The sequence below is a fragment of the Schistocerca serialis genome, chromosome 1 (assembly GCF_023864345.2).
Source record: "Schistocerca serialis cubense isolate TAMUIC-IGC-003099 chromosome 1, iqSchSeri2.2, whole genome shotgun sequence".
NCBI lineage: Eukaryota > Metazoa > Arthropoda > Insecta > Orthoptera > Acrididae > Schistocerca > Schistocerca serialis.
The window spans coordinates 1,045,110,533-1,045,130,634 of record NC_064638.1 but is presented as its reverse complement, the minus strand read 5'-3'; the positions used below and the strand labels follow the sequence as shown (position 1 = coordinate 1,045,130,634).

General features: G+C 37.1%; 1 protein-coding gene across 5 annotated transcripts in view; it reads right to left on the bottom strand.

Moving 5' to 3' along the window:
* Window positions 1-20,102, bottom strand: part of LOC126414647 (parathyroid hormone/parathyroid hormone-related peptide receptor-like) — a 510,473-nt gene that overhangs the window by 185,302 nt on the left and 305,069 nt on the right. For all 5 annotated transcript variants that reach the window (XM_050083365.1, XM_050083368.1, XM_050083367.1 and 2 more), the window contains 2 exons: window positions 9,233-9,364; window positions 2,166-2,260 (listed from right to left, as the gene is read on the bottom strand). In XM_050083365.1, the coding sequence (XP_049939322.1) occupies window positions 2,166-2,260; window positions 9,233-9,364 (227 nt within the window). The remainder of the gene's footprint in view (window positions 1-2,165; window positions 2,261-9,232; window positions 9,365-20,102) is intronic.

Sequence of the window (20,102 nt, the reverse complement as noted above, 5' to 3'; positions counted from 1 at the left end):
GTACATAGCCTCGAGAGGCACCAGATGTGCCCCAGCTACAAGATTTCTATACAGGACGTATGACAACTAGTGGAGGCGAGTTGCTGTTTCAAGCTGAGATGGGTGCCAGAGGATCCCAAGGGCAAGATTTGAATTCCATGTAATATGTTTAGCGACTGGAATATTTTTGGCAAAAATGACTTTTGTTTTCAGCAGAATCCACATCTAATTTTGTTTGTAAGAGGTTAGATGCACAAATTTAAAACCCTATCATGTTATGTGCATGAAGATAAAGCCTGAATGCCTGGTGGTCTGAAACTGATGGTTAAAAAAGTGATGACTGGGGAACTTTTAGCCTGGAGAGCTTTTTAAATCCCAAAAGGAGCTTTTTTTTTGCTGTATTCAAATTTTAAACAAGTGATTGTTGTGTTAAGAAGCAGCAGCATTTTGAGAAGTAGCAGGATTTTCACGACAGCGAATTGTATATGTCTGTGATTTAAGGTGTTTCTCGACATTACTTTTCATTTTGCTGCCCAAGTCAATAACTATAAAACCAGCAGAATGTTAATTTTGACCTTTCATAAGCATACATAACCATGCTACCCATAGCTGACAATGCTACAGTTAGAACCAACAAGGTACTTCGAATAGAAATAGAACTGAAAATAACTCTGCTCTATGTTATTGGGAAGAATTTTGGCATAGTATAAAGTGTTCCACATTACATCAACTTTTTAATTTTAGCTACCTGTTAAATGTACACATTTCTTTGTTATAAGTTGTTAGGTTTCACAGCTGACTACTACATTACATGATGTGGCAAGTACGAACCTGTAATGTTTGCAACAGCTTTATTAGTATCCTGCTTGACACACTCACAATGTGTAAATACCTGGGTGTAATGCTGCAGAGTGATATAAAATGGAACAAGCATGTGAGGATTGTGGTATGAAAGAAGAATGGTTGAGTTTGGTTTATTGGGAGAATTTTGGGAAGTGTGATTCATCTGTGAAAGAGACCATATATAGGATGCTAGTGCAAACGTTTCTTGAGTACTGTTTGAGTGTTTGGGATCCATACATACCAGATTATAGAAAGACATAAAAGCAATTCCAAGGCAGGCTGCTAGTTTTGCTACCAGTAGGTTTGAACAACAAGCAAGTGCTACATAGATGCTTCAGGAACTTAAATGAGAATCCCTGGAGGAAAGGCAACATTTTTTCTGAGGAATACTATTGAGAAAATTTAGAGGAGCTGCATTTGAAGCTGAGTGTGGAATGATACTACTGCTGCTAACATACACTGTGTGTAAGTACCATGAAGACAAGATATGAGAAATTAGGGCTCATATGGAGGCTTATATCTTATACAGACCATTCTGCCACTCACAGTTGGCATAGCACTTGAAAATCCAGCACAATGGCACGTCATTGCAGTCATGCACTTTTTATTTTGCAAATACATTCTTAGACACAGTATCTTTCAAAACTCATTTTGCCGCATGATGTGCAATACCAGTAACCGAAGATTGGTTACATTTTGAAAATTTATATGCAGAAAATAAAGCTGTTTCAAAGCATCTCTGATAAAATAGTTCATCTAGATACAATTTTCTATAAAGTAGCATTTTATGTCTTCACATTTTTGATGCAGAATTCACGTTTGTATTTGCATTTGTCACAAAATGCAAATTTTGTTTGCCCCTAAATACGTGGAACACTGATGGTGCAGCTGAGGGTTGTGTCTGTTCCAGGACCCCATATTCCAGCAATGTAGCATGCTCCTCTCAAGATGCAGTTGTTCCCTGCCTTCTTTCAAAATGTTAATCATCTACCTTAGTATACAAAATCCCCAGAGCTATCACTGATCACACATGCAATATAAGATTGGATAGGGTACTTCCTTCTGTATCTAAAATGAGAAATATTTGGTGGCAGTAACAAAAGTTGTTGCACAGTTGTCCTCAGCAGCAAGCCAACAACTCTGAGGCATCATACTGCTTATAATGTGAACTGTCGTCATGCAATATTTGATTGTATTAGTTCCTTCAGAAAATTCTACAACTTCTTATGAAAATGTTGGTTGATATCTGACTGCTAGTGTGTGTGTGTGTGTGTGTGTGTGTGTGTGTGTGTGTGTGTGTGTGTGTGTGTGTGTGTGATTATAATTAACACAATACAACATACCTGACAGATGCCAAAATGGTGAATGCAAAAATAAGTGATACCATTGAAATACTGTAGCCTGCTTTGGAAATGTCTGTTGAAAGTTGCACATATGTCTGTAAAGAATAAAGCATCTTTATAATTTCATTGGTTTCTGAAGAAACATTGTTTTCATTTATATATGAAGCCATCATAACTAACACGACAGATTTAGAACATTGTTTATTGATGATGTCTGTGAAAAGTATCCGCCATGTACACTTACTTGATTGCTATTGAACGTCAACAGATACAAAGCAAAATATAAAAATAAACATTGCCTAGAAAATTCATCTTTTATCAGTGCCTTAAATCTTCAGTATAATGCAAAAACAGTCGTAATGATTTGTGATATACTGTCTACATTACCATGTTTCAATTAGAGTCTGATAAATTTACAGGGCACACAAGAATGCACACAACAATATCTGTTGACTACAGCAACAAAATGAACAAGTTTCCAATGACAATGATGCTCACACAGCAAAAATCATTGAGTTAGCAGTTTCAGGCTAAGATAGATACCAACAAACGGTAACAAAAGCTTTACTCTAACAGCTGTGATGCCACCAGTGAGAGTGTGACTGTAACTACTAGGTGCAGTTCTTCCAAGAACTGTCAAGAGCTCTACTGAAAGGTACAGGAAGCATACATGTCTGCCCAAGCATAAAATGAAATTGGCTCACAGCTCTGCCAGCAATTCTGTTTTCCCATTTCTGTCATTTCAGCTAGCCAGAATGCTATCTACAAGCATGTCAGGCTTAGCCACATCAGTGGTAGTAGTCCTCAACATTATCCATGGCCAGTAAACTTTACCAATATTATAAGTTGGTCTGTGATTCTTTAATAAACATTACGTTTCAAGAGACCTTAAAATTCATGAGCATTTGATGTCAGCTACAAGCTGAAAGCTATGAAAAAAGCAGTAACATGATTTGATATTGACAATGACGAAAAAGGGCAGGTTGATATAAGAATGAAAATTATGTTTTGGAGTTTTAAGGCCCTCAGTGGTGAGGTTAACAGTGTAATTATTTCTTCAGTGGTTATTCTGTAGGTCTTATTATATTACAAACTGGGCCTTATTAAGAGACAGCTAATTCATGAAACTAGTGTATGGTTTAACTTCTAAGTACAACTCAAGCTGCAGAAAAAGAAGAATAAGAAAGTATGAAAGTGGGGAAGTTGACTTAAATGGCTAAAATAATAAGTAGAAATGATTACAGTCATAATTATGAATTTCTTGTAACAAAAATTGACACAGCATTTAGGTAAAGGAAGGTGGCTAATATGCATAAGAAGGTAAAGACGAATGATAACTAACAGAATATTTTAATGAAAAGGTTGCTGAACTGTTTGAATAAAAATAAAATACTTTGGAATGCTGAAAATGGATTCAGAAAAAAAACCATATAAACTGATACATCTGTCTCGACCTTAATTCCATACAGTGGGTAAGAATTAAACTGTGGGCTGCTTTTAAATCTGTCTAAAGCGTTTGATCAAATCAGTCATAATCTGTTGCACACCCAGTTGTACTGTTATGACACTCATGAAATTAAATAAGTCTTGGTGCTTCCGATACATGTCTACATTCAAAAACAAAGAGCCTGCAGCATTATGGCGCACTGTTCAGTGCAAATAAAGGTTTAGCAAAGCAATAATTTTTAAACTTAAAAATAATCAATAAGGACAATGAAACAGGGTACCAACAGAAAATCACAGAGGAAGCATTTTAAAGAATTTAAAGGTATAACTCTCCCAGAAATATAGACATCAACATGTATACATTTCTTGAAAGCCAGGTTAGTAATCTATGTAAATAAGAATGTAAATGTTCATTTGTACAAGATTGCAAATCTCCAAAAGTTCTTCACCACTTGCTTTGAAATTTTGACATATCATTGTATTCAAGCACACACATTTTTATTTACCAGGTGGTTATAATTAAACCTTCCCTATTTAATAAGTTATAATAGAGAAACTAATTACCATACAAGGACCAAACTTGGTAACATTAATGTCCAGGACATGGGGAAGAGAAATATAAATAATGCAGAACCAGTTCAACTGAAAGATTTTAAATGTGCAACTACGGTTTATCATACCATTTCATACCGGTACCATTACTGCAACAAAAGTGGCTCAATATGGCACCTGTCAGTGTCCAGGAGAGTCTGAAAGCACAGGATTGCATACTGCACAGTAGAACAAAGCATGCTGACTATCTCTCATGATATGCTGGACTTCAGGTCATGTGTGAATGTTCCCTTGGTAAACCCTGTCCGTCAGGTAGCCCCACAACCAGGAATCACATGGAGTGAGATCAGGTGATCATGTCGGCCAAGCAATTGGAAATAATTGGCTGATAATTTGATCTTTTTCAAATGTTTTTCAGAGAAGCAGGTGAACTTCAAGAGCGATGTGCAGTGGGGACCCATCTTGCAATGAAAACTGTTCAATGCATCTCTCTCCTGTAGGGTGAGTATGACATGCTGGTGAAGCATATCCCAGTAATGCTGGCCAGTCACACTGCACCTCTTTGATCCTTGAGAGCCAAATTTTTCAAAAAAGAATGGGCCAATGATGAAAATAGCCATGAAGCCACACCATACGGAGACACATTCACTGTACAGAGCAACTTCATGCACAGTGACTGGCGGTGAAGATCCCCACACTCAGCAAGTCTGTGTGTTCACCTCCACTGTCAGAGAAAAATGAGCTTTGTCTGTCCATAGGATGGTGCAGGGTCAGCCGTCGTCAACTTCAATACTTAAGAGAAAGTGGACAGCGAAGTCAACATGTTGTGGATCCTATGGTGCCAGCTGCTGTACCATATGGATCTTGTGCGAATACCATTTGAGAATGGTTCGAAGCAATTTCTATACAGTGGACCATGGGATGTTCAACTGTCATGACACAGAATGTGCACTGCCTGACAATCAGGAATTACAAGCAGTATTGTATACCCAAATTTGAATGCAATTTTGTGTCAAAATTTCAAAGGAATTGCTGAAGAACTTTCAAAGAGTTAAGATTCTGAATGATGAACATTTGATGATTCAGTAAGTATACAAAAACACATGCATGTTAGAATGCAACATTATCAGTGAAGAACTTTTGGAGATTTGTAATTTTGTACAAATGAACATTTACATATATATAAATAAAAATTTATATGCTTTGTCTGTTCAAAATCTTAAATATCCAGATGTTCTTCATTGATTGTGTTGAAATTTTGACACAATGTTGCGTTTGAATATGAATGTATTTTTATATGCCCATTTTTAATGTATATGTCTTATATAAATAAATATGTGAAATATAAAGGAGAAGTGCTATTACCAAAAATGTCAAAAAGTTCTTGACTTATTTACCTTAAATTTTTATGCAATACTCTAATGAACATTCGGCCAGATATACTCTACATAATTTAATATACAGGGTGTCCCATAAAAACTCCAGCACCTTTTAAGGACAGTTTCCTTATACAGATGTAAGTAAAAAAGTGTGGGGTAAACATGGGTTTTAAAATGTCATTAAACAGATCTCCTCTGCTGCAAGGTCTTTGATTTCCATAATTCGGGATTTATTTATTTATTTATTTCTTGTTCCGTAGATCCAGTTAGTGAGTCAATCACAAGGATATGGAACGTGTCAAATTGTACAGGTTTCAATTTAAACTTACAATAAATACAAGGGCATTTCAATGGCAAATTGTATATAGTTTAAGTAAGACATACTATAAATACAGTAACAGATACAATGTCAGCTAGATAATATAACTACCATTTGACAGAAAAAGGAGTTTCAAATAAAGGTTAAAGATAAGAGCACAAAGTTAAATCAGATATTAGGCCCACAAGAGTAAATACATGTACAGCCAATCTGTTGTTACAAAAAGTGTGCTAATGCCCAAATGCACAATAAAATCAATTGAACTACTTCTAGACATAATACGTTTAGTGATGGTATACATTTTCTTTCAGGTATTCATCCACAGTATAATAAGATTTCTCTGTCAGGTAATCAGTAGGAAGTATTGACCAAAACAAGAAAAAAAAGTCTAATGAACTTAGGGTCTAAAATGCACTTGTTTATCTTCACTAGTGTGAAACAGATCTCCTCTACTGAATAACTACGTATAGCTCTTAAGGTATACGTTTTAGAGCCCATGTTTCCTAGAGTTTTTCTCTTGGTCTGGTCCACACTACCGCCTCACAAAATATGAAAAGCAAAAGCTTGCAGTAGAAGAAATATGTTTCATAGTATATCAGATGAACTAATGCTCATATCTCTTAAGGTATGCTCTTTAGCACCCTTGTTTACTAGACTTTTTTTTCTTGTTTTGGTGTGAGGAACTCGTGTCTAAAATCTGTTGCTGTTTCTTTGGGATACCCTGTATATAATACACTACTGGTCATTAAAATTGCTGCATCACAAAGATGACATGCTACAGACATGAAATTTAACTGACAGGAAGAAGATGCTGTGATATGCAAATGATTAGCTTTTCAGAGCATTCCCACAAGGTTGGTGCCGGTGGCGACACCTACAACGTGCTGACATGAGGAAAGTTTCCAACCGATTTCTCATACACAAACAGCAGTTGACTGGCATTGCCTGGTGAAACATTGTTGTGATGACTTGTGTAAGGAGGAGAAATGCGTACCATCATGCTTCCAACTTTGATAAAGGTCGGATTGTAGCCTATCGCAATTGTGGTTTATCGTATCGTGATATTGCTGCTCGCGTTGGTCGAGATCCAATGACTGTTAGCAGAATATTGAATCGGTGGGTTTAGGAGGGTAATACGGAATGCCGTGCTGGATCCCAATGGCCTCGTATCACTAGCAGTCAAGATGGCATGCATCTTATCTGCATGGCGGTAACGGATTATGGAGCCACGTCTCGATCCCTGAATCAACAGATGGGGATGTTTGCAAGACAACAACCATCTGCACAAACAGTTTGATGATGTTTGCAGCAGCATGGACTATCAGCTTGGAGACCATGGCTGTGGTCACCCTTGACACTGGATCACAGACAGGAGAGCCTGCGATGGTGTACTCAACGACGAACCTGGGTGCACGAATGGCAAAACGTCATTTTTTCGGATGAATCCAGGTTCTGTTTACAGCATCATGATGGTCACATCCGTGTATGGCGACATCGCGGTGAACGCACATTGGAAGCGTGTATTCGTCATCACCATACTGGCGTATCACCTGGCATAATGGTAGGGGGGGCCACTGGTTACACGTTGTAATGTAACAGACTACTGACGGCACTTTGAACAGTGGACGTTACATTTCAGATGTGTTACAACCCGTGGCTCTACCCTTCATTCAATCCCTGCGAAACCCTACATTTCAGCAGGATAATGCACGACCGCATGTTGCAGGTCCTGTATGGGCCTTTCTGGATACAGAAAATGTTCGACTGCTGCCCTGGCCAGCACATTCTCCAGATCTCCCACCAATTGAAAACGTCTGGGCAATGGTGACCGAGCAACTGGCTCGTCAAAATGCGCTAGTCACTACTCTTGATGAACTGTGGTATCGTGTTGAAGCTGCATGGGCAGCTGTACCTGTACATGCCATCCAAGCTCTGTTTGACTCAATGCCCAGGCGTATCAAGGCAGTTATTATGGCCAGAGGTGGTTGTTCTGGGTACTGATTTTTCAGGATCCATGCACCCAAATTGTGTGAAAATGTAATCACATATCAGTTCTAGTATAATATATATGTCCAATGAATACCCGTTTATCATCTGCATTTCTTCTTGGTGTACCAGTTTTAATGGCCAGTAGTGTATATAAATACATTTATATATTAAATACATTTATATATTAAATATATAACAACAAAATATTGTTGACAAACAGGAAAATTGTATAAGTGATAAGAAGCTCATGGTAACAAGTTGAATATGCAATAACAATAAACAAGGCTGAAAGTCAGAGAGAGTGAGGAAGAGGAGATCGACAAAGGGTGAGAGGAAATGGAGATAGAAAGCAGAAATGAGGAGATGGACAGAGAAAGGGGACAGGAGGAGATGGAGAGTGAGGAGTGAGAAGAATATGAAGAATATGGACAGAAAAAGGGAGAAGGAGGAGACACAGACAGGGTGGGTGGGTGAGGGGTGGAGGGGGGGGGGGTGGGGGGGGGGGGGAAGGAGATTTGCATGTACATACAATTCCCATAGATGTTAGAAATGTTTGTTTTCTGTTTTCTTTCTTTTTCCATTTAACATGACTGAGCCATAGCAATGCATTCCTGGGAACAGCTAGTTACAAAAACAGAAAAATTGTTTAGCTAAGTGCAAGAGTCTTCACTGTAAATGAGTGTCATGCCAACCTAAAGTAATTAACATTACTTCCCCTAAAATTATAAAGAAGGTAAAAATTGGCATTCTATGAAGAAAAAAAAATTGAATCAGCTAAGTAATTCCCTTTTTGTAATGGTAAGCTTTGCCTCATACAAGAAAATACTCATTTATCATTGCCAATTAAAACACTTTACATTCACGAACAACAATATTATGTGGAAGAAAACTACAAGACAGGAGTGTTAAGGAAATAACAAGTTATAATTTTGTGTAAAAATGGATTATTCTTCTTCCACATGGTTTTTCTTCCAGAACAGCGATAGTGATAAGATTATGACCCCATTGTAGCTCCATTGTACCACAATTTACTATTGCTCAAGTAATTTGATGAACTATTAATTTGGTAAACTTGCTAATGATCACTGTTAAAAGAGATTATATCAAACTGTTACTTATTTCTTATAAATTTTTCCATTTTAACACCTGAACTGTACAGGAGGTAAAGTTGTATACCTGTGATCATGACACAACTAACTGCAAGTTTTTGTCTTTCATCTCTTCATAGTCAAGGATTTTTACTTTATATCATCTACAGATAACAGTCACATTGTATCCAGGCTTCAAAGTTCTGAACATACCATAGTCTTGTACGCTCAGCCCTCCCATACAGTTACAAAAAATTTGTTTATTATAATTTTAAAAAATCTAAAATTTCATACCTCAACTGAAGAATCGTTAAGGGTTTCATCAAACTGTTCAGTTACTGTGACGTACATGCCATCAGAACACTGTGAGTAGTTGCTCCAATGCTCCCACGTTCCATTCTCGTAACAGTACTTTGTCGCATTTTTCTGTTGATATGTGAATTAGTTATTACTTTTAGGTGAATGAATCAATAAAAATTACCTCTTTTGAAAGTATCAAGAATAAAGCTAGGAGCAGAATTTAACATTACACTTTTTCATAAAATATATTTCTAACAACCAACAACAGGATGCTATTTCAATCTATTACATGATTTAATTGAGGTAATTTTCTTGTGGTGCTTTGGATGCAGGCATTAGGGAAAACTTCCAAACAGATTTCATTACTTTGTACAATAGAAAACTAACTGATTTAGTGACTGATGTTGATTAATGACTTAGTACCTGATACTGACCAAGCATAACAAGATTACCCTTGGCCAGCACATGTTCAGTGAGGAAACTGACTATCTAGATGGCCATCACTGGCATTTAGAAACAATCAAAGGTCAGTTGCAAGTGCTGTGAGTCTAGCACTGCTGAGGATTGGTGATGGACATATGTCTCACCAGATATGTCCAGCCTGCTGGCTAATGTACTATGGAGAAGATTGTTGGAGGACAATTTGCTATTTGTGAATTCCTGAGATATCTGTCTGAATCTTGGCCTAGGTTAATGCATGTTGGAGGTAGAGGACTGAAGGAACATGAGCAGCGTGTTTGTAATAAGATGCACTACTAGCTAGATCTCGAACCAAACACTGCTACATGAAGTTTGACTAAACAAAATATAATGGATACTAAACTCATTATTTATGTCTGCCATAGGCTGTGACAAATTTTTTATACAGATTAACTTCACTAAATCACATATTACAGTACTGGACAGTAATACATGAAGTAGTAGAGGTTGTCTGTATCAACAGCATAAATGAGGTCAAAGTAGTCAAATGACTTTTCAGTAGGCAATTTCAGATTTTACTCCAGGAACAATAGAGGACACATGCTGGTGAAATTCTCTAATAAGAAGCAAATGTTCATCACAGAAACATTTTTAATAAAAATCTCAGGCAAAAATTGGACAAAAAAAGGACCATTTCGAATTAAAAATGAAACTATGTGCTGTCAAACAACAGACAAACCAAGTAGAATCTGTCAGTCTTAAACCACTTCATGGTTTCCAGTGACCACACACTAGTAAGAAGCAAAATAAAACTGAACAGTAAGTTGTAAAGAACAAAACTCTTGAGGCACAAACCCAGTTCCATTTATTCAAATAATTTAGGTACCAGTATATAAGAGGAACAACACTAAAATTTTTGTTAATTTAGTGTTATTCCTATTATATAACTATTTTTTTACCCATAAAACTGCCTCAAGAAAATGAAGAATCTGTAGATTTAAACATAAGAAATGGTAATTTAATAAATATTATACTGGAAACAATTAGAGATGTTTCAAGAGTGAAGGGAACAAACAAAATAAAATTTCATTGGAGACCACAAAATCGAAGGAAAGATAAGAAATAAAAACAAATCAAAATAGAAGTTCAATAGAATTGACTGAACTAAACAATACTGTTCGAAACTCTTAACAAAAATCTGTCAGAATGAATAATGAGAAGGTCATAAGAGAAAACATTGAGAATAACCAAAGAGTGAAGAAAGCAAATTAGGCACTTGCAATGGGTAAACATCACATCAGTGGAGATATCTTATGGATCTGTTAGCATGTACGAGGGGATCATACTTCATACTTCATACAGGTGTCTGAGGATTTCTTCAGAAATTAAATATTGCCACTAAGCAAAGAAATACCCTGACAACGTATTGCGAAAATGAGTGGGTTGTGGAAGTACTATCACCAGAAAATGTAGAGAAAGTGATGCGGTGTATGAAAAGTGCAAAAACCACTGGAAATGAGGGAATAACAATGGTAATGATAAAAACCTGGGAGGAAGTGATGAAAGCAAAAACTTCTCTGTTAAGCGTAGAACATTTGCGTTCAAGAACAGTCTTAGATAGTTTGAACAATGCTGTAGCTCCTATAATTCATATGAAAGGTATCAGGGAAAATATGAGATTTACAAAACTTCAAAACATCCTTGGGGTAGATGGGAGTCAGATAGTATAAGGAGTTAGTTGGCACACAGCATCTATTTCCTGCCAAAGTAGAGCTAGAGTGATGTCATTGTGCTAGTGGGGAGTGTGGAGGAGGCTGTTATACCTTTGATTACTTTTAGTAAAGTATACTTTTATCATAGTTGTAAAGAGAAAGAGTCCACCATGTTTGGCATTGCCCTTTTTTTTCAATGCTGGTTTAAAAGATGGCACAAAATGGTCTTGTACAATGCATCACACAAATCACACAAATTGTACCTTGAACCACACAAACTGCAGGTAGGAAGGTAATAATTCCTACTGCAGGTAGGAAGCTGTAAAAGTTAAACAATATAATCATTAAATGTTTTACACCGCATTTGACCAGTATTTAAATTAAATGTCCTGCAGCAAGAATTTTTAAAGAAATTATGATTTTAATACTCTTAAACAATTTTAATGTTTAAAAAACCTGTGAATTTTTTTAAATCAATGAACAAAAACAACAGAAATATCACAAAATTAGATGATGCCTTAAAGTATGTTGACACAATAGGCTGCCTACTATTTTACATAATTTTTATAAAATCAACTTCAAACAATATACATTTGCAGAAAAAAATTGGAACACCAAAAAATAATTAATATATAGTAATGAAATTTCAGGAGTTCATTTGTCTAGGTAACATATATACGTGATTAAGATTGTTAGATCACAGGATAAGAGTGTGATAAGCTATTGCAAATGTGAAATGCTAGTACATTAACAGTGTAACCACCTGAATATTGAATGCAAGCAAGAAAAAGTGCATGCATTGTATTGTATAGGTGCTGGATATTAGTTTGTCAGATGGAGTTCCATGCCTGTTGCTCTTGGTCAGCAGGTACAGAGATGGTTGATGCTGTCTGTGGATGACATTGAGTTGTTGTCTAATGATGTACCATATGTGTTTGATTGGCGACAGATCTAATGATAGGCAGGCCAAGGGACATGTTTACACTTTGTAGCGGAAGTTGGATTACAACAGTGGTATGGGTGAGTAGTATACTGTTGGAAAACACCCCCTAGAATGCTGTTCATGAATGTCAGCACAGCAGGTGGCATCACCAGACTGAAACAAATCTGCAGTCAGGGTGCAGAAGGTGACCACAAAGTACTATTGCTGTCATATAAAACTGCATCCCAGACTGTAATCTAAGGTGTATGTCCAGTGTGTCTAGCATGCACAAGGGTTGTTTACAGGTCCTCAGCTGGCCTACTTCTAACCAACACGTGGCTGTCATTGGCACTGGGACAGAACAAGCTTTCATCAGAAAACACATTGGGCCTCCACCTTGCCCACCAATGAGCATTTGAGCCGCTGAAGTCACGAGTGGCTGTGGTTTGTAGTCAGTGTAGTGCATACTATGGGTATCTGGCTCAAAGCTGTGCTTGAATTAACTGACTTGTAACAGTTCATGGTGTCTCTGTAGTGCTAAACGCTGTTCAAATTGCTGCTGCAGATGCAATGTGCTGCACCAGAACCATACACCAAACTCAATGATTTACCCTCTCGGGTTGTCCCATGTGGCCATCCAGAGCCTGGTCTTCTTGCGACTGTATATTCTTGTGATCACCATAGCCAGCAGTCATATACAGTGGCTACATTCCTGTCAAGTCTTTCTGCAATATTGCAGAAGGAATATTCAGCTTCTTGTAGCCCTATTACAAGACCTGGTTCAAAGTCAGTGAGGTGTTGATAATGGTGTCTTTGTCATCTTAAGGGCATTCTTGACTAACATCAATTCACCACATCCATTCTCAAAGGTAAATAATGCTCATGATCATTACAATGTGTGTTTAAAGCAAACCTTTCATTACAGTGTGTACTTAAAGCAAACCTGATTTGCATTCTCCTAGTGGTGCAACTAGTGCCTCTCTTAAGTTACTCGTGCAAAATCTGAATAAGCATCATCTCCCAGTTGTAGAAACATTTATCAATTGTTGGACACTACTATGTAAACAAATGTGTACTTCCTCATCTGAGGGAGAATTATAGTAGCAAAATTGCTACTGTGGTGTCAAGCGAATAGTGTATGATGAGACAACTGCACGTGATGCTGTATGTTTTAATTTTGTTTTATTTTATTTGTGATATGGTGATGTTCCCTATCACATTTTATGTGAGGCAACATCATTATGCGGCTTTCAGTATTGTAACAAGCATGTACAAGTAATAATGTTGCAAGGTACATTCTAACATCGAAGTAGTGTACATGGTGGCTATATGAAACTGGGTACATTTAAGTCACCTTCACGTGGGATGTTTTGTTTATGTAACTTTCAGATCTGATGATGACCATGTAGTTCTGTTGAAATCAGTCATAGTAATAAAAAGAACCGCTTGGCAGACTTGATTCTTCAAAAATAATGTAATGTTTAGATCACCCCCAAACTGATGCAATGTCAAACACATAAATCAAAATGAATTTCAGTAACCAGAAACACAAATAAATCTCATCCAATAAATGCAAACTGGCCTTATCTGGAAAAGAGAAGTATTATAAGATATTATATAAATTTGACTGTTAGAAAGCAAGCTGAACATACAAAATATTGGGCATCCCCTAAAAAGATCCCCTGATGTAGAACTGAACCAAGTGTCAATATGACCCTCCACTTCTGCTGTAAGTCATGGAGTGACATGATATGTCCCTGCCAGTCTGTTGTACTGAATCTGTGCATGCAATTCTACATGTGCCTGATTCACCTGGAATGTATGAGGTCTGTTCAAAAGATTCCAGGTCATCTGAAATTTCGTGCCTATGGTGTGTTGGAACAAAATCCAGTTGGTATACCTGCATATGCCTGTGTTTAATGTATAACTTCTACAAGATTCATTGTTGTATGTCTGTTAGGTAATATTCGGTGCTGTATTGAGTAGAATGTTGTGTCACACAGTTTGTGAATTTTGAGCTGGTAGAATTAGAGGGGCAATGTGCCTGCATTAAATTTTGATGAAACTCAAGAGTGCTTAAGCCATACTCAGTGTTATAGATGGTTCACATTGTTTAAAAATGACTGGACAGAAGTTACAGATGAACCTCATTCAGGGCACCCTCCAACATCTACCAACGATGCTCCTGTGGGGAACATCAACAAAATTGTGCATGCCAATAGAAGACTGACTGTCCAAGAAATTGCAGAAAAATGTGACATTTCAGTTGGATCATCTCATGAAATCCAGACACAGTATTTTGTTGCCACCAAGTTCATCCCACAGCTGACGAGTCAAGACCAGAAAGACCTTCACCTCACAATTTTGTGAGGAGCACTTGGATTGTGCAAATGAGAATAAGATGTTCCTTAAGAGGTCCCTGTGGACTTTTCCAAAGATAAAAATCCCATTGAAAGGACAAAGATTTGCAATGGCAGATCAGATAAAAGAAAATATGCAGATAGTGCTTTGCATGATCTAACAAGGGGCATACCAAGACTGTTTCCAGAAGAGGAAACAGTGTTGGGAGTGATGTATCAATTGTCGAGGAGAGTATTACAAAGGAGACAATGTACAATAAGTAAAAGGCAGTCCTCATATATGTGAAGCCATATGAACATGATTGATGTCATCTTTGAAGATGTGAGCATTTACAGTATGTTATACATGAAGAGGTGGAAGACAGGGCAAAATGTGACTACTGAGAATGTTGAAATAAACATCCCAATTTATGCACACAGTGACGTGACTGAGGAGTTGCAAGTCATGGGACAGAATACCCCTCAAAAATATCTCAGAAATATTCCTGGACTGAACTACCCCTTCCATACACAGCAGGTTAAATGCTTCACTGGGTCATCTGTGTACTCAGTACCCTGTATCATTCGAAAAGAGGCAAAACTGTGATTCATAGGATCACAGCACATGCCTTGAGTCAGATATTGTTCATTTTCTGTATTGTTTCCCCCTTTCAGGATGCAGATGTAGATGTAAATGTGACAGAATGGCAGAAAGGAGCTATTGTGTTTGATCAGGCCTGAAACTACACCCTGATTGAAGCTGTCTGATTTGTTGATGTATCAACGTGAGCTGTCCAACATGTCTACAAAGACTGGTGTACCATTCACAGCCATGTGACACAATGTTAAGAACAGTGGTCATAAAAGAATCCTAACTGATAGGGACTGGAGATGAGTGGCACACCTCATCCCTGAAAATTGGTTTTAAACCCAATAGTGAATTTCTGCTGTCAGTGAATGCAGATTCCTCCCAAACAGTTTCTGAATGAACATTGCAGAAAAAAATGCATGAATTGCACATTGGTGTTGGATACCTTATAAAAGGCCATTGCTCAAAGCACACACAATGCTTCCATCTTACAATATAACAACAACCACATTTGTAGGGCTGCATATATAGACTACTGTTTTGGCGAACACTCTGTACACACTACTGTACTTAACTGCTGGCTGAATCACCTGATTCTGTGGGGATATTTGGAACAGTAGCTGAAATGTAACAGTCAACATCCCCACAATTTGGTAGTTCTTCAAGATCTAAACATCAATGTTGACTTCAACTCAATATGGCATACCTGAAGAAACTTGTGGACCCTCTTCATTGCTCACTTCGAGCCATTATCAGAGCTATGAGTGCTGTCAAATGGAATTGTGCTTCTTTTGTGAAACTATTTTGTCTGAATTGTAACATGGGCAATAAACAATATAGACAGGTAAAGAATAGAAAATTTGAAAATGGTGCTGCAGAAGAATTATAAAGACAAAACAGGTTGTAACATAGTTATGTAAGCAGTACACACATTTCTCAATGCTACTCTGTAAGCAATGATTTATTTAACTGATAATCTCACTATGTTTCACTTTAATCTTGAAGGCCAACTATTGAATGACACTATACATCAGAACCCTCAACCCATGTTCAGAAAATTAGCTTATGTTAAATTCTGCCACCATGCCAGAGAAAGAAGTGGGTGTGTCACCATATTAATTGATTTCATAGCTAATTTATTTTTTTATTCATAAAAATCAGTGGATAAATGAGCCACTTCATTTCATGCAAAGCAAGGCTGTGTGTGAAGAATCAAAACGAAGACATTGTGTAGCAGATATGAAGGAACACACACCTTGGAAAAATGTATGTCAGAGGCAGGTAAGCAAATAATGGAAGTATCTAAAAGTATTTTAAACAATGTACCATCCTGACACCCAGGTTTCTTGTTGGGCAGATTTTCTGCCAGAGATGGATGTGGGTGCAGCAGAGGAAAACAGCTGGTGGATACAAATGCCCTTTATAATTTATTATTTACAATCATTCAGTCTTTTTGGCTATGGGAATTAATCTCTGAGACCTTGCTCTGTGCTTTCTGAATGATATTAACTGCAATAACTGCATCAAAATGATTTATTAATCATGACTCATTTCATGACATTATAGCCACATCTTCAGATAACAAACTGCTGACTTAAAGAAGATACCAACATTGTAATTAAGACCATCCTGAAACAGAACCTATGGAATTAATATAATGTAAGGTATGTGAAACTTTCAACACATTATGCCCTTAAAATCTCCATAAGGGTAAATTATGGAAGTCTCCTATCTTCTTGCACAAAACTGACATCATAATATACATAACCATCATGAATAAAATAGCCAGTGGAACCGGAGGAAGGCATAACACAAGAAACAAAAATTGTTGAATAAGAACTGCCATCATAAAATATGGAGACAAATCCCCAACCTAATGGGCTTACTGGACATTTGTGGTACATCTGCTCAGGCACAGCAGCCAGCACCACCAGTGACTGAATGAGTGGGTCCCATCCTAGGAAGAACCCACTGAACAAGAGAAATCAACATAGTGGGCCAGAGGCCACAAACAAACACAAAAAGCAACAGCAAATTGCCAATCTAAACCAATGTATAAATGCGAGTAAGCTTTGGAAAACAGAGAAACCTCTGTAAACAACAAAAAACAGGGATATCAGGTCTTAACAATTTTACAATTAACAAGCAGATATTACAGTACCAAAACACAGTACGAGAATAATGTGTATAATGTTAAGATACAGATGGAGATTGGAAATGATTTCATGAAAGGCATAGAAAGAGAGGGAAACTTATGTGTTATGTGTCCCCCTCCCCTCCAACTGTCACTTGTGAATGTTCCTTGTCGTCAGTCAAAATCTGCCAAAAGTGGATGGTGACACAATCCTAGCTGCACGTTCTATCTATACCTGAGAAGATGTACCACATATGTCCCACAAGCTTACTTAGGCTGGACATTCTTTTCCAAGCTTTATGATGGCAGTTCTTATTTAACAGTTTTTGCTCCTAGGGCTACATCTTTCTCCAGTTTCACAGATTATTTTACTGATGATGGTTGTGTTCTTTGTGTTGCCAATTTTTGCAGGAAGATAGGTGACTTTATAACGAGTCACCTTCCTCTAACATTACCTTCTTTTATGCAGATAACCAATACCATATGTACTATCGATTTCTGCATAGGTTAAAATTATCTCAGCTGTTTCAATAAAAGAATTCATATGATTTTGTATACGTTGTATTATATTTCAAGCTAAAATGTATAAAAAGAAATTACAAGTGATATGTACCAACAGTTAAAATTACTCTTCTTTTAAAAATAATTGAAATTACAAAATTTCTGGCATACATAAAATTCATATTATTAATTTCACAATCTGATGATGATTATTAAACTTATTTCTAGATTGATTTACAAAATAATGATATATTTTAGCAAAGAGTCTTCTTTGGTAAAGAAAGTTTGTAAACTCTTTGGTTTGTAGACTCTTTGGAAATTATGAATAACGCAGAATGTAAGTAGTGGTGGGCGTGCCTCTGATGGAAGTAGATGTTTCCTAAGTTTGTCACCAAATATGTGCTTATTGGTTTTTTTGAATGTGGAAAGTGTAAAAATAGTGTGATGTTGAAAGATATGACAAAGAATACAATTCAGGAATAATACAGACAAATCTTCATCAGTTATTTAGTCATCAAGAATCTAAGAAATCAGATTTTAAGCTGCAAGAATGTACCCCTAGACAAGACTTTGAGCCATGATCAACAACAACAATGAGATAATGAAGATGAGTAAAAAGTTATTATTTTGTATATCTTACACCTCTTGAAGCTTTTGAAAATAGTGAAGATACTAAGACAATGAATTTAATGGTGATGTGTGGGAGGGTAAGATTACAAGTGGTGGCGTTAGCCATGATCTGTTGACTGATAACGAAGATTTGTCTGTTGCAAAAGAGGAATGGATTTTGGATATGTGTGTTCGCAGTTTTTATGTAAATGAAGATTTGGAAGCTCCAATTGCTTGACGAAAGGAGATCCGAGAACTGCCCAACAAAGTCATATCAACAGTGATGAGAATTTCATATGATATCAACAACGACAAACCGGATGAATTGAAAGAGGACTTGACAAGTACTACGAAGAACACCAGCAAAGATAAGTACAAACTATTTGTGAAATTAATAGGTTTGGTGAACCCATGTGATTGCTAGGAAAATGAATAGTGATGAGGATAGTGATGCAGATGCGAAATCTGTAGGACAAGCCTAGACATGTTTGAACCAAGTGAAAGTGTAGTTAGCAAAGGGACAGTGAAAACCGATATTTTGCAGTTGATTTTAGTAAAATTAGAGGAAATGAAGACAGACAACAATAGCAAATTTAGTACAGTTAATGATCAGTTAACTGAAAAATTTACTTCACTACCAGGGCAATAAAATAAACGGAAAACTGAAGACAATGACAAAATGGACAAGGTACTGTCGGGTTCAGCTAAACTGGTGGCTGTCCGACCTTTGCTTAACATGATTCAGAAGAATAAAGACCTTCAGTTCAGCAACAATAACTTTATTGCGAGCGCGTATCTGACGACGCCCGGCATGCATGGACTGATCGAAGTTACAAAATTTACTTCCGGCCTCTACAGAAGGATCATTAATACTGGGAAAACTTCTGTAGTTATTGGAGAGAAAACAGTACTCGTCCACACAGGCCAGGAGGCATGGAACTACTCCTTAACTCAAAAAACAAGGAATAATAATAATAAACAGAACGTATATAAAAGCTAGAAAATACAGCGCCTCTAGAGGCTGGGCGCGGAACTACACCGACGTTGTGTACAGTAATTACGACCACACAGCACTGCACTGACACACGGGCACACACCACACACACACACACACACACACACACACACACACACACACACACACACACACACACACACACACACCGGCGAGCTTGAACTAGCGCGCGGCAGCGTCGCTACAGTACAATATCAAATAGACCAACTTAGCAATCAGGTTTTGGAGGTAAAAAATTGGTTGTCAGATGGATTAAAAAGTGTGAATGAAAAGTCGATGTATTAGAAAATAAATTTATTGTTTTGGAAAATGAGATATTGCACAATCTTTGCAACAGGAGAAGAATGTTAACGACATCAGAGTTCAACAGAAGAGGAAAAAATGGAACAGAAGTTTAGTAGTTTAGATCAAAAAATTTTTGATGTTGAAAACAGTATGCTAAATGATGTAAATGTTATAGATCAAAAAATTTCAGTAGTTCAGGAAAATTTCATTAACAATAATCTGTATTCAAACAATGGTATCGTGTGGTCCAACATTCCAACCAAAACTTTTCCATCAGATAGCTTACATCCAGTGGATTTTTGACACCACTGTAGACATAGTTTTGCATCAGGCATGAC